This window comes from Humulus lupulus, chromosome 2 (assembly GCF_963169125.1).
Source record: "Humulus lupulus chromosome 2, drHumLupu1.1, whole genome shotgun sequence".
Taxonomy (NCBI): Eukaryota; Viridiplantae; Streptophyta; class Magnoliopsida; order Rosales; family Cannabaceae; genus Humulus; species Humulus lupulus.
In genome coordinates, this window is record NC_084794.1 from 225,036,176 (window position 1) to 225,051,937 (window position 15,762).

Here is a 15,762-nt window from a genome sequence, read left to right on the forward strand (position 1 = left end):
AAAAAGTAGAAAAGAAAAAATTATAGCAGGAGAATAAATAAGTCTAATTGATCGTAATCTTGCCAGCATATTTGGTCTGATTGCTACTTCATCGGGGTCCGCGACCGGTGGCGTTGGTGCTCTGACTATTTCTTGCGCCGACGGATGTGGTGTTACTCCATCGATTTGGATGTTAGGGACGTGAGAAATCTTGGGCCAATCCCTTCTTGGGTCTTCAAGGCAACGTTGGCTGACAATCGTACAACGGTTGATGGTTAAATGCTGCAGTTGGGTCAGTCTTCGGAGGAACCCTGGCAATTCTGTTAGGTTTACACAATCTGAAAGTTGCAAAGAAACAAGGCATGGCATCACTTCAGTGTTGAGTTGGGGACTTGCCCAAGTTGTCCAGCTAGTCAAGCAACTAAAATGAAGTTCTTTCAACATTGGAAATGATATCTCTCCCCTGTTATTCGCCATTCCCAAGAACCAAAGATCCACATTTTCCACTCCAGTCATGTTATCTATTCTAAGTGACACAAGTGATCGTAAATCCCCCAACGGAGGCAATGTATTCCAATTTTCGCAGCCATATAGTACAACACTTGTCAAACAAGTCAGCAAGTTTATCCAATCCGGGTACTGGAAGCCTTTGCACCCTCTTATCTCTAAAGACATCAACCGTACATGTGGTTGCAAGGAATTGAGTATATCGGTGTGGTCTCCAATTCTCCCGATTTTGCTGTCTTCAAAATTTAACTTCAAACTGACAAAGTCCATATCTCTTAATGGGTGTGGAGATTCGATCGTCTGAGGAAGATCAGTTGCATTTTCAAGGTTCCCGCACCGATATATATGAATACTCCCTTGAATACTTGTTAACTGGTTCAAATCCTCAAGCATCAATACCTCGTAGTTTTGTACATTCTCAGGAGAAGGTACAACGAAAACATCCAGCGTCCGAAGGCGTGTTAGTTTCCTAATCTCTTTGGGCAATGTCATCAACCTCTGGCAACCTTCAATATACAAATGACGGAAGTTTGAGGCCAGTTTTCCTATCTTTTCTGGTAGCATTTCTAGATTAATGCATCCTTTCAGTCGCAAAGTTTGCAAATTAAGCAAATAGCACAGTGCATTGGGTAATGATCTCAAAGGATTACCAGATAAATTGAGATATCGGAGATGCACCAAGTTTCCAAGCTTCTCTGGTAGTTTCTCAATGTTGCAGTGGCTCAAGTTTAATGTCCTAAGACAGGTAAGCTTTACCAATACATCACAATTCAGAAGATTAGGCGGAGCAGGAGGATTTGTTTGATCTATTCTTCGCACAGCAAAGAGTGTCCGCAATTTCTTTCTCCTCTTCAATGATCTCGGAAGTACGGTATCCGATGTTTCCAAAAACAAAGTGCTATTTCGCTTAACACGTTCATGGTTTGTGAGGAATTGTACAAACTCATACACCAACACATGCATCTTGCACTTTATGTTGTTTCCAACGTAATCTCTTGTACAATATTGAAACAGACATCGCTTTGCTAGATCATTAAAACAATTGACCCCTTCTTCCTCAGCAGCATTGTTGAAATAACCTTGCGACATCCACAGCTCCACTAAATCTTCACTTTCAATCTCGTAGCTTCTCGGAAAAATTGAACAATAAGAGAAACAAAGCTTTTGAGGACGAGTCAAACCATAATAGTTGAGCAAAAATGGGACAAACGCTTTTGTCTGGTCAAGACCGCCTATTTCACTTTGCAAAACTCTCTCCCATTCTTGTGTAGTTGTTTGGCCGCGCAACCTGTTCTCCAAAATGCTTGCAACAAGAGGCAAACCGTTGCATTTGCGATTGAATTCTGTACGAATGTCTCTTAATTCGCCGTGAATTTCAGAGGCAACCGGATTTATTATGGACCAACAGTCAATTTCAGACAGCAACTCAAGGTGAATCATGCTATCGTTGCCTGCTCCAACCATTTGAGCCACCTCGTAATTTTGCGTTGTCACCAAAATTCTACTTGATGGGTTGCTATTCATAAAAGTTCTTTTTAGTTGATTCCATTGGCTCAAATCACTGCTCCGTAGGCGTAGATCATCTAAAACAAGAAGCAATCTTTTTCCACCTACGTTTCTGATAAATGCATTTCGTGAATTTTCTTGTTCAAAAAAATCAGCTTCTTGTCGTAGAGCTTCCATAATAGCTCTTAATGTTGCACTCAAGTCAAATCTGTACGTAGCAGAAACCCAAATCTTCTCATTAAAATACTCTGTAACACTCCTGTCGATGAATACATCACGGGCAAGAGTAGTTTTGCCCACTCCACCCATTCCCCAAATAGAAATTGTTGTATCGACACGATTTCCATTTTGAGTCAACGTCCTTATCAAAATTTTCTTCTCGTCGTCTCGACCATACACAGCAGTGGCATCCAAGGAGGATGTAGTTGGCTTCAAACGCTCAATGGATTCTCTAATTGAGTCTAAATTGGGCGCCCTTGTATCTGCACCCGACATAAATGTCTGAAAGTTCCCATCGAGGCCTTTCATAGCAAAAATGATTTGTCGATGTAGACTGAGACGGTGAAACGTAGAGCAGGGAGTAAGGCAGCACACCCTGTTCGAAGCGGCTTCATTCTCAATCTGTGACATGAGATTGGCAGTTCTCCACATATCGACCAAATCATCCACGTCGTAGTAGAATCGTTTGAGCTTCGGAAACCAATCCCTCATCACACGTGTATTTCTTGGAGACTCCAGGTATTCGAGAATGTTCTGGAGCTGCACGTCCTCCGCCTCTCTCACCATTCCTTCAACATCGGAGAGAATAGCCTCCAGCTCTGCGGTTGCTGTACCAAATCTGCAAATGGGATTGATCAGATTTTGCTCTATCTCTTCATAGCAGGTCTTCCAAATTAGTTTTAGGCATGGTTTCAAAATAGCTGAGGCAATTTCTTCGGAAAAACAAGCCATGTTATCCTGTCCCGACTGGAAGTTCTAGCTTATTGTACTTTGCTGCGATGAACAAAGGTATTTAATTGTGTTCCAAATTAAGCAACAGCAGACTTAAGATCGACGAACCAAAGATTATCAAGAGAAAATTTCATGTATTGATTTGATCCAAATAATGACAGAACGATTCATTATTAAATTATCTCCTACCAGGCCACCATTATGACCCACTGTGATCCCATGTTGCTAGTCGAACACCACTTAATAACATGATTCAAATCTGATGTTAATTAATTTATCTCTTTCTATACAAGTTGAAATGTACGTAAGTAGCTTCTCAAAATTTAGTTAAACAAGTTGACTTTATTAATTGGCAGTTAAATAAATTATTAATAACTATGGAATATGGTAGCTGGCTTGTCATATATATAATTGTCAATCATGACCATAATACTACGTGCAAAAAAATTTAATTTTTTTTTATTTAAAAGGGCAACTTCCAAGAAATACCCCACAAAAAAAGGGCAGCGAAGAGGTTGCTAAAAGTACATAAATTCAGGATAAAATATTATTAATTGCTTGAGAGTGGCAACCAAGTGGAAATCTCAATTGTCACAACATGACATTTGTTTTGTTTGAGAAATATGGTCAAGCCACCTGTATGGCCACAAGTTTTGGGATGCTCTAAGCAACGATTACAATATAACCTAGACTAATCGGTGTTATAAGCACCAATACTACAATAACATGCCATTCATAACATGGTACCTTAGAAAAGTAATACCCATCTTCAATGATCATATAAATGTAGTGCAATTTTTTTTTTAAAATAAATTAATATTATATTTGACATAATATTTGTAAGAGATATTTGTTGTTAAAATGTCAATTTTTTTAACAGTAATGTATCAGAATTTTTTTTGCGGTTAAAGTTCCATAATGTTATTTTTTTCTTGTATTTCAGTGCAAATGGTTAAGTTTGATTTTTGACTAGTTAATAGTGATATGTCATTAAAGGTTAGTCCGCATTTTGGTACTTTCATCGCCAAAATAAATAAAGTTTTGATATTTATGTGTAAGTAAACTCAAAGTTTAGGTACTTTAACTGCAAATTCATTTTTTATTTTAGTTCAAATAGTTTTCGAATACATTTTTTAATTGTAAAGTCAAATAACATGTAGTTTTTTTATATTTTAAACAATATTTTAAATTTTAAATTACTATATGATTTAAAAAATAGAAAAACTAAATAAAAATAAATAATACTTGATTACGCTCAAAACGTGACATTCTACAAAGATGGTTGTATATAAATTGAGGGTTCATAACATGATTATATTGTTTTTTTTCTATTTTATTTTTCATAGAATCATTTAGTTTCAAAATGTAATTAAAATATAAAAAATAATTAAAAAATATTTTTAAAACGAAAAAATATATTTAAAATCTAGTTTAATTAAAATAAAAAATAAATTAGTGGAATCAAGAAACTTAACTATCAAAATTACAACATATGGTTGTCACTAAAAGAGTTTCATTAGAGTTGTTTGTTCAGTTTCTTTGAGAGATCGTGTGTGGTTTAGTATTATAAATCTTGTAGTCAAAATCAAGCTTGCTTGGAAAATATACAATATTGGTCAAGCCACCATTGGTGACCTTTAAGTAGTCAGTAGAATCAAGAAACTTAACTGTCAAAATTACAACATGTGATTGTTGCATATGGGGGCATATCTCCAAGGCCAAGAGTTGTGGGAGATCATTAAAGGCAATGAGGTCACACAACCAGAGGTGCAATTGCTCTAAAGAAATGGAAGATTAGAGCTGGAAAAACATTGTTTGCTATTCGGACAACAATCAAAGAAGAAATGTTGGAACACACCAGGAAATCGAAGACACCGAAGGAGGCATGTGATACTTTCACATCATTATTCAGAAAGAAGAATGATGCAAGATTGCAGCTTCTAGAGAATGAGCTTCTCTCTATCACACAATGTGACATGACGATCAGTTAATACTTTACCGATATAAAATTTATTTGTCGTGAAATATTTGCATTAGACTCTACTGCTGGTATGTCAGACTCCAGAATTAAAAAATAATTATTTATTGATTAAGAGCTTAATATAGAAGCATTATTGCCGCAATACAAGGCTGGCTAACCCAACCTTCTCTTATTGAATTAGAAAACTTGTTAGTTGACCAAGAAGCGTTGGCTAAGCAAATATCTGAAGTCTTGATAAAGAGTGATGAAGAAGCACTCTTTAGTAGTAATGAGAAAGGTCGATCTCGACCAAGTTCTAGCAGAGGTTCTAGAAGATATGATGACAAAGATGGTCATCATGGAAGCTCCCAAACAGGGGAGCCCAAAAGCAAGACAATCGAGGTGGCCAATTTAAGTACAAAAATAAATATGATGGTAAGCTACAAATATGTGAAGAAGGGCCACATTGGTAAAAATTATTGGTCCAAGAAGAAAACAACATATGGCAATGCAGTCATGTCAAATGCAGAACGGGCAAGTGATGAAGAATGGGACACAAAAGTATCTTTTGCTATGGAGGAATAATAATTAGCATTGGAAATTGCTATTCCTGGACAAATCGACTACAATAATGTTTGGATAGTGGACTCTGGTTGCTCAAACCATATGACAAGAGATGAAGAGAAGTTGCAAAATGTGATCGAGTACAAAGGTGGTCGTGTGGTAGTGACAGCCAACAATTCAAGATTATCGATTGCCCATATCAATAAAAACAAAATTGTGCCATGATTTAATTCAAAGGAAATGCAACTCCAGGATGTCTACCATGTACCTAGAATGAAGAAACACTTACTATCAGTGGCACAACTTACGACATTAGACCATCATGTCTTATTCACTCCTCATGATGTAAAGATATATCAAGACCTTAAGATCTCTGGAACACAGACGATGAAAGGGCAATGTTTATAGTTTGTCTATGTAATGTCAGCAGAGTCAGCTTATGTGGACAAAACTCGAAAGAATGAAATAACAGATTTGTGCCATGCAAGGCTACGACACGTCAGCTATCATAAACTCAAGGTGATGCTAAAGAAGTCTATGTTGAAGGGTCTTCCCCAACTTGAGGTTAGAACAAATATTGTATATGCTGGTTGCCAATACAGTAAGGTGAATCAGCTACTGTATGAAGACTCAAATTTCAAAGCTAAAAAACCATTGGAGCTAGTCCATTTTGACATATTCGGGCGAGTCAAACAACCATTAATCAGTGGCATGCGGTACATTGAAGACTTCTCACGGTACATGTAGATGTTCTTTATAAAAGACAATTTTGAAACTTTTTCAAAATTTAAAGAGTTCAAAAAAATAATCGAATGAGAAGTTGGAAAGAAAATTCAATGTCTGCGAAAAGACAATGGTGGTGAATACACATTAAATGAATTTTATCAGTACTTACAATAGTGTCGCATACACCATCAATTCACATGTACAAAAACACCACAACATAATGAAGTAGCTGAGAGGATGAATCGACATCTTACAAAAACATGTCAAAGTATGCTACATGCTAAAAATGTTCCAGAAAGATTTTGGGCTGTCGATATGAAGACAACAATTCATGTGATCAATAGACTTCCCTAAGAAAAGTTAGGGTTCATTTCACCCTTTGAGAAACTGTGGGGTTGTAAACTTGCAGTAAGTCACTTTCGAGTGTTTGGTTGTGTATGCTATGTGTTCGTGCCAAGTCACCTATATAGAATATTTGACAAGAAGGCAATTCAGTGTATCTTCGCAGGACATGATAGCTAAAGGAAAGGGTGGAAGTGTTGCAACCCTACAAATGGAAAATGTTATATGTCAAATAATGTGGTATTCGATGAAGCCTTATCATGGTGTGGTCACCACAAAAGGAAGAGTTGCCAAATTCCAAAGAAATAGAAGACAATTTGCAGAAGAAAATGGGCGAGCAAATTGTTGAGCTACATTCGACTCTAGAAATGGAATAAGAAGAACAAAGTGAGGAGGACAACAAAGAGGAAATATAGAGTCCCTGGAAAACACGAGTGCATCAAAGAGATGATGCAAGTAATAGTCAACCAGAAGTAGTAACCCCGCAGCCTCAAAGATCGACAAGAGCACGAAATCAAATCCCAAGTATGCCAATGTTGTTGTAGCCGGAAAAAAGAAAGTTAAGAGAATTTGATACATATGAAGAGTGTCAAAGAATATCAAGTGGATAGAAGCCATGAAGGAAGAGATAAGTGCTCTGGAGAAGAATCAAACTTGGGAGCTGGTGCCAAAGCCGAATGAAGTAAAACCCATTTCCTGCAAATGGGTACAACAAGGTAAAATCTCATCCTGATGGTTAGATTGAGAGATATAAATCTCGGTTAGTATCTTGAGGATTCTCTCAACAATATGGTCTAGACTATGATGAGACGTTCAGCCTAGTTTCCAAGATTACAACAGTATGAGTCCTGGTGGCGCTTGCAGCATGTAAAGACTAGAGACTATGGCAGATGAATGTGAAGAACGCCTTTTTACATGGAGAAGTAGATTGAGAAATATACATGCTTTGAGGATAAAGCTCATACTGATTATGTTTGTAAACTGAAAAAGGTGCATTATAGATTGAAACAGGCTCCAAGGGGATGGTATGGCAAGATTGTTGAGTTCTTAATGGAGAGTTGATATGTCATTGCACATGCAGATTCAAGCTTCTTCGTTAAATTAAAGGAAGCAAAGATTGTAGTTGTTCTGGTATATGTTGATGTAACGCCCTACTACTTAGGGACCGTTACACTATCTATTTTACATAGTGCTAAACTCGCTAAATGAGTCATTTGGTCAAAACCTTGTAATTAAACGTCATTAACAGTTTAGGGTTAAAAATCTTGATCAAAGGTACCATCGTTTAATTAAAACGTTTACTTCATACGTGCAATCCCAAAATATATTTAAAAGGTTAACTACTACGAAAAAGTTATAACCTACCGACTTAAGCAGCAAAATAGGGTTTGAACCTAGTTCGTCTTTAAACACTCGGCTGTGGTGGTCGAGCAACCGCATATGTACACATCGTCACATAAGCTCTCCAACTCAAGGATGATCCAGTTTTCTTTTCCTTTTACCTGCACCACAAAGCATCCGTGAGCCAAGGCTCAGCAAGAAAACTTAAACATGCTCATAACTAGTAAATAACATGTTACCAAATCCAAATAAGCATGCCTAGCAGTAATAACCCTACTCATGCATGCATACCGTCCATATAAATGACTACAATGTCATATGGGGACAATAGCCCAAGATAAATGATTAGTAAATCATATTGGGGCCCAATGTCCAAAATACATGATTAATAAATCATACTGAGGTTCTACGCCCTAGGATATGGGACTGATAAGTCACCCCGAGGCCCTTTTCCCTATCCTCTATATAATAAGCCTTGGAGCTAGCCCAGCATAATTGGCGCTGAGTTTTCCATGACCAATAGGTCGATCAAGCATATATCACACTCCTGATTAGGCATAACCATTAGGACCAGCACTCAGCACGCTATTTCCATCCTTGACTAATAAGTCAATACTTTACGACTAGCACTCAGTGTGATAAGGCCGTCCTTGAATAATAAGTCAATTCTTTACGAACTCAGCGTGCTAAGGCCATCCTTGACTAATAAGTCAATGCTTTACGACCAGCACTCAGCGTGCTAAGTTCGTCCTTGACTAATAAGTCAATGTTGGGGCCTAGCCCTAGAATATGGGACTAATAAGTCACCCGGGGCCCATTGCCCTATCATTTGTATAACCAGCCTTGGAGCTGGCCTAGCGTACCCGACACTCTAGTTTTCTCACGACCAATAGGTCCGTCAAGCGTATGATGCGCTTTTGGTTAAGCATAACCATAACGACCAGTGCTCAACGGGCTATTGTCGCCCTTTACTGATAAGTTAATGCTTTACGACCAGCGCTCAACGCTATTGTCATCCTTGAGTGATAAGTCAATGCTTTACGATTAGCGCTTAGCGCTATTGTCGTCCTTGACTGATAAGTCAAGCCTTTCTCAATTAGATAATGCAGACCAACATATATCATATATAAAATATCCAAATAAAAAGCATTCAACATGCTTAAATCAATAATCACAAGCATAGTCATAATCAAGCACATTCTCAGGCGTTCATGCCCTAATCATGTTCCTGTTCAACAATTCAGGCCAAGTCATAATCACATGTATCACATACCAGGTGCAATTTTCTTACCTTTAGTCCAAGAATAGGTAACCAATGAACGACCCTTGAGCACGATCTCGGTTCTGAGCCCCTAGCGATAACCTAGTCACAACCAAGTATAGAATCCTGTAAAAAAACGAGTGAATAAAGGCTTCTGGACCGATTCCTAGCCTCCGGGATGTCGAATCCTACTAAACTGGGTAGTAGGATCGATCCCGAGCCCTTAATTTTGAATTCCCGTCATTAAAACCCTAAGGTGGCCAAAGTCGCCAAGGCGGGCTGCGACTTGCTCCTAAGGGCCACTGCATGCCTCCCAGACAGAAAACCCCCTTTCTGAAATTCAGGACACAGGCCGCGACATGCCTTCCAGATAGAACCGCCTCTGCGCCATGGGTCCACATGGGCCACAATGCGACCCCGCAAACCAATAATTTTCCCTGTTTTCCTCAGCCAATTTCACCCAAAAAAAAATCATCCCAATCAATTCCCAAAACCATAATTCAAACTCCCCAAACATTAACACCATCAAAACCCAAGTTTAACTTCAATCAAAACCTCAACCAAATCTCTAATCCAAGGCCTTGAGCTTCAAGCTCAAGAGCACTATAAAAATAGGGCAGAACTCACTTAAAACAAGAATTGAAGCTTACCTCAGCTGTGATTATGTCCTCCTATCTGCAACTAATCGAGCCCCAAAGCAAGCTGAAACGCCCCAAACTCCAGGGACCGTTACAGTGTGCCTTGTAACCAGTGCTAAACTCGCTAATCGAGTCATTTGGCCAAAATCGTGTAACTAAGTATGATTAGCAGTTTAGGGATTAAAAATTTTGGTTAAGATGTAACGTTTCATTAGAACGTTTACTGTATACATGGGGATCCCAAAAATATAATTTTAGAGTCTATTACAAGAAAATATTTACAATAGGCCGATCTAAGCGGCAAAAACAGGGTTTAACCCTAGTTCCTCTTTCAACCCTCGGCCATGGCGGTCGAGCAGCCGCATATGTACACATCGTCACCTAAGCTCTCCAGCTCAAGGATGGTCCAGCTTTCTTTTGCCTTTACCTGCACCACATAGCACCCGTGAGCTGAAGACCAGCAAGAAAACTTAATATGCTCATGAACAGTAATAAAATGTCATCAAATCATAAGGCACACGCCTAGCAAATATAGCCCTATTCCAGCAGGCAAGAAAATCCACGTAATGTTGAGTATAACACATCAACCAATGACCATAATAGTCATCCATGGATTTTAACCCCAAATAGGAGGGTGACAATGGTACAGTCACTAAGGTGGGTTCCGTTCCCTTTATAAATAAGTGATCCTTTCACTAGCTTAAACAAGATAGGTATCTGGTGAAATAGTCACCAGCATAACCCTATCGAATAGATAAGTGATCCTTTCACTAGCTTAAATAGGATAGGTATCTGGTGAAATAGTCACCAACATAACCTTCATCATGACCATAAAGTCATAACCATGGAACTCTGTTCCCTAGCCATGTGACAAGCAGTCACTTAGGCCTTGGCTCTGAGTAACTAGTCTTAGACTAGCCAAGCACTTATAAGTTTCATCGACCATAGGGTCGGTCCAGCATTAATACCCCATATGAGTCATTCAATGCTGATATCGATTAGATCTAATCTTCATTCGGCCCTGCGTTCAGGACGCTTATGCCGTTTCTGACTCTTAGGTCAGTGATACGCGACCAGTGCCGTCCCTGAGTAATCAGTACCATACACAAGTAAGCAATGCCACCAAACATATATGATATGACAAATATTCGAATACATGGCATTCATCATGCTTACTTAACAATTACTAGTACAATTAGGATCATGCATAGACACAGAGACTCAAGCTCTGAACAATATCATATTCAGTATACATAGCATGTCCTAATCACATGTTTCTCGTGCATTACATTTAAACATCCAACATGCATCAAGAATAACCATGCATGTCACATATACATAGGGTGCAGTTTTCTTACCTCTGGTTCGAGCGAGAATTAGAAGAAGAACGACCCTTGAGAACGATCGATCCTTAATCCTTTAGCGGTCACCTAGTCATAACCAAAAACAATATCCGATTAATAAAAATCAACCAAGATAGGGTCTTGACCTAAACCCCACTCTCGGGACCTCGAAACATGCCCACACGGTGAGTAGATTCGATCCTCGGCCTTAAGGATTGAAACCCCGAGCTAAAAACCCTTAAAAAACACTCAAAACAGGGTTCTGAAGAAACAGGGTAGCGCTACTGCGCTACCCTCCTAGTGCCCCAGCGCTCAAGATAGAACCAAAACCGCCCAACCTCCTCTGCAGGTAGCGCTACCTTCAGCCAACAACTGCCCAGAAAATCCTTCCTTTGATTCCACCATATCTAACCCAAACCAAAAGCTTCCAAACATCAAATTAAGTCCCAAATGAACCCAAAAAATATCCTCACATGCCCCAAGCATCACAACCACAAGAACCCTAGCCAAAACTCCAATCAATTCCCAACTTTTCCACTCAAAAACTAGCTAAAACTTAACTAAGAAAACAGAGCAAGACCAAGAGTTCTAATGGCTAAAAACTCACTTCAATCTCAGCAAAACACCCTCTTCAATGGTGGAGCATAGCCCTAGCTTGGTTCCTTGGCTTGATTCCTCAAACAAACTTGAAAATTCAAAGAGAAAAAGAAGGAAAAAGAGGTAAGGGAGAAGGTGATTTTGGTGCTCTGTTTTTGGACAAGGTTTCTACAGCTTTCTAAGTTTAAATGGATGAACAAAACCTTTAGGGTGAAAATACCTAAATTCCCTTAAGTCTAAAATAAAACCTTAACAGCCACCAAGGGAAAAACTGCCCTTTCGCACCTATTTCGTTAATCATAATTAACACCCTCCAATTCCCGCTATTATCAATATTCTCAAACACCAATAAATTATATCCCATTACCCTTTAATTCCCGGTAATGCTCTAATAATTAAAACCACCCCGAGACTCACCCAAGCCCCGAACTTAAACCCGTTATGACCAGACCGAACACTTGTATTCCATGATCGTCTCATGCCGAAAGGCTCGAACAGATCCACATATAATGTGGTACCATTCATAACTCACCCACATGCACGAAATACGCCCTCAATGGGCCAAATTACCAAAATGCCCTTATACTTATAAATACACCCATATGCATGCATTTATCATTATATCATAATATAATTCACATAAACATGCATATGATTATTTAATATCATAATAAATCAAGTATGGCCTTCCCAGCCTCCTAATCAAGGTCCTAACCCTTATTAGGAAATTTGGGGCATTACACAAGCTTTCAATCCAAGCTTAAGTTTTCCATTAATTTCCTAAAAAATCCAAACCAAGATAGGGAGAAAGAGAGAACCTGAGTGTGAGAGAAAGAGAGACGGAGAGCTGCTCTGTTTTGGGTTCCTACTGCTGATAGTAAGGCTAAGTATATCTCTTCTTAGGCTGGAATTGACTAAAATACCCCTTGCCCTTGGCTTGTGTCCTTATGCCCCCAAGGGAAAATTTGTCTTTTTCCACTTATCCTGTTAATCATAATTAACGTCTCACAATTCTCGTTAATTTTTAATATCCTCAAATAATTACGAAATAATTTCCCCATTAACCGGTCCTGGTGATGTACTAAATACCAAAAATACCCCTTAACTCACTTCAAGTCAAGTATTGGTCTCGTTGTGACTTTCCCACTAGCTTGTTCCCTAGGATCGTCTCGTGCCGAGTAACCCAAATATATCTACATAATGATGTGGTCTCACACATATATCTCATATATGCCAAATATACCCACAACGGGCCAAATTACGAATATTGCCCTTTTTAATCAGAAACGGGCCCACATGCATGTTTAATATACATAAACATGCATATCAAGTCATATTATATTATAACTCACATAATCATATAATGATACACATTTATATCACATAATCACATAATTTCCATAATTTTCCATCATGGCCCCCTAATCAAGGCCCTAAGCCTTATTAGGTAATTTGGGACATTACAGTTGATGATCTCATTATCACTGGCAATGATGAAGCATAAATTTTCCAAACAAAGGAGAACATGATAATTTTCTTTCAGATGAAGGAACTGGAGAATTGAAACAGTTCCTTGGATTAGAAGTTGATCAAACTAAGGAGGGTCTATTTCTTTGTCAACAAAATTATGCAAGGGACTTGTTGCAAAAGTTTTGAATGCTCGAGTGCAGGCCCATCTCAACACCTATGGAAGTTAATATAAAGCTATGTGCGCATGAAGAGAAGGACTTGCAAGATGAAGCAATGTATCGACAGGTGGTTGGTAGTCTAGTTTATCTAACATTGACTTGACCAGATATCACGTATGCAGTTGGCGTAGTAAGTCGGTGTTAGGTTCATTTTAGGTTTGTTTTAGAGATTGTTTTAGGTTATGTTTTTAGTTATTTAGGATTGTTTTGTGCATATTTACGCTTGTTTTCTTCTTGTTTCAAGTTTTAATGGTCAAGTACATAATATGAGTGAAATGAGAAGAAACATGTTAAATATGATGAATAAGATGGATTTAGTGTTGAATGTGAAGTTTCAAGACATTATGTGTGGAAAATACTACATTGAAGATGCTCAACATGCGTTGTTTATGCTCTGTAACGCAAATTTGAAACTTTAAGCCGAATTTTGACCTTGATTTCTTCACTTTCTGGAAAAAATTCTAGAAATATAAGTTGTAGATTTTTCTCTTATATTTCCATAGCTTTTCAAATCATTTAATACGGAGTTATATTGAGGGAGTTATGGTCAAAATACGATGATTCTGTACAATTAGTGCCCCAACGCTAATATATAGCGCCCCTATGCTATCAAAGTTAGAGAGCACAGTTCCAGGAAGTATGAAACAATGCCCCTACACTATAAAGTTGCGCCCCTGCGCTACAATCCATACGGTTTTCATAAAAAAGCAAGGAAAAGGAAAGAAGGTCTTTTCACATAGAATCTCTAGGTTTACTATAAAAGCTTAATTTTGAGCGATTTAATTCTGGTCGCTGGAAATCAAGAGGATCTTAGAGATTAAGATTGGAATTCGTCAAGAGTCTTTCTTTTCATCTTCTATAATTTATTTTTCTTATGTTCTTTTCCGAATCAATGGATGTTATGAATCTAATTATGAACTAAGTTTAATTTCTAGGGTTTTAATGTAGTCTCTTTATACTTTATTATTAGTTAATGCAATCTCTATGATTTCTTTTTCTTCATTGTGATCCATTCAATTTTGTGCTTAATGAATGTGAATAATTTGACATCATTATTTGCATTACTTGTGAATTTTTAATTCAAAATATGAGAGGTGGGAGTTATATATGATATAGTTGAAGAGACATAGATTTTGATATAGGACAAGAATACCTATATGGTTTGTGTAGATTTTAGGATTTATATTCTTAATGCTTGTCGTATGTTTTGAATTTATCACAGAGATGTAGAAAATTCGCATATAGGTTGAGAGATTTATGTATCTTAATAAAAATATAGATTACTTTAGTAAATCTGCTATCACGATAAGAGAAAGAATAGTGGAAATTGTATTGATGAAATAATAAAGTAGATTGATGATGAAATTAAATACCCTAGGTTTTCATCCATTGAATTAATTTTGCTTTTATTTGTTTCTGGTATTTGTTAATTGTTAGTTTTGTGAATTCTAGAATCTATTCTTTATATTCTTGAATCAATGTTTTATTAGCCAAATAAAATTGGGAAGTTAATTATTGGTAGTTAATAACAATCTCTGTGGGGCGATACTCTACTTATCTCTATTATTACTTGTCTACGATTGTGTATACTTGCACATTGGCAGCAATACGATGAATGTTGAGGTATGCCAAAGATACCATTAACTACGGTCTCTTATATAAGAATGGTGATGAGGTTAACATAGTTGGATACTGCGATGTTGATTATGCTAGTGATCACAATACTCGTCCATCAACAACTCAATATGTATTCAAGCTTGGATCTGGAGTTATATCTTGGTGTAGCAAAAGACAACCAAAAGTGTCCTTATCAACCACTGAAGTAGAATATAGAGTAAAAATAATGGAAGCTCAGGAAAGGACGTGGTTAATGAAACTAATGAAGGATCTACACCAATCTACAGACAATGCAGTGCCACTTTATTGTGATAATCAATATGCTATTCGTCTAGTAGAAAATCAAGCTTTTCATGCTCGAACATGTGAAGGTGCACTATCATTTTCTAAGAGAAAATGTATTGCAAGAGGAGCTAGAGATGCACAAAGTAAAGAGCGAAGACTAGATAGCAGACTTGTTTAGTAAAGGACTCAACACAATAAGATTTCAAAAACTCAAAGAACAACTCAATATGATAAGTCGGTTGATGGGGAGTGTTGAAGTAACCACCGAATTTAACATTTCTAGAAGAATTGAGAAATGTGTAGAAGTAAGAAGTGGTTTCTATCATTGGGCCTTAGACCAAAAATCCCATGTACTAAGTTGACTTTTCTAGATTTACAAATAACAAGAATTTTCTAGTTAATTAAAAGTTGGTTATTTCCACCGACTTTGGCTCATATAAATAGGGATCTTGGGTCC

General features: G+C 37.7%; 2 protein-coding genes across 2 annotated transcripts; one reads left to right on the forward strand and one right to left on the reverse strand.

Annotated features, from left to right (window-relative positions):
* Positions 1-214: 214 nt before the first annotated feature.
* LOC133815213 (disease resistance protein RGA2-like) lies at positions 215-2,943 on the reverse strand. Its single transcript, XM_062248071.1, has 2 exons — positions 422-2,943; positions 215-317 (listed from the first exon to the last, which is right to left on the reverse strand). Exons 1-2 carry the CDS (start codon positions 2,941-2,943, stop codon positions 215-217), a joined length of 2,625 nt encoding a protein of 874 aa, XP_062104055.1.
* Positions 2,944-15,018: 12,075 nt separating this feature from the next.
* Positions 15,019-15,483, forward strand: LOC133815214 (secreted RxLR effector protein 161-like). Its single transcript, XM_062248072.1, has one exon. It carries the CDS (start codon positions 15,019-15,021, stop codon positions 15,481-15,483), a length of 465 nt encoding a protein of 154 aa, XP_062104056.1.
* The last annotated feature ends 279 nt before the right edge of the window (positions 15,484-15,762 follow it).

What these genes read in the sequence shown, in the direction of transcription:
- LOC133815213 (XM_062248071.1), bottom strand. Translation starts at nt 2,943, where the DNA reads ATGGCTTGTTTTTCCGAAGAAATTGCCTCAGCTATTTTGAAACCATGC. An exon ending in GGAGAGATATCATTTCCAAT is followed by an intron (nt 318 to 421) that starts GTTGAAAGAACT and finishes TGCAACTTTCAG; the next exon opens with ATTGTGTAAACCTAACAGAA.
- LOC133815214 (XM_062248072.1), top strand. Translation starts at nt 15,019, where the DNA reads ATGTTGAGGTATGCCAAAGATACCATTAACTACGGTCTCTTATATAAG.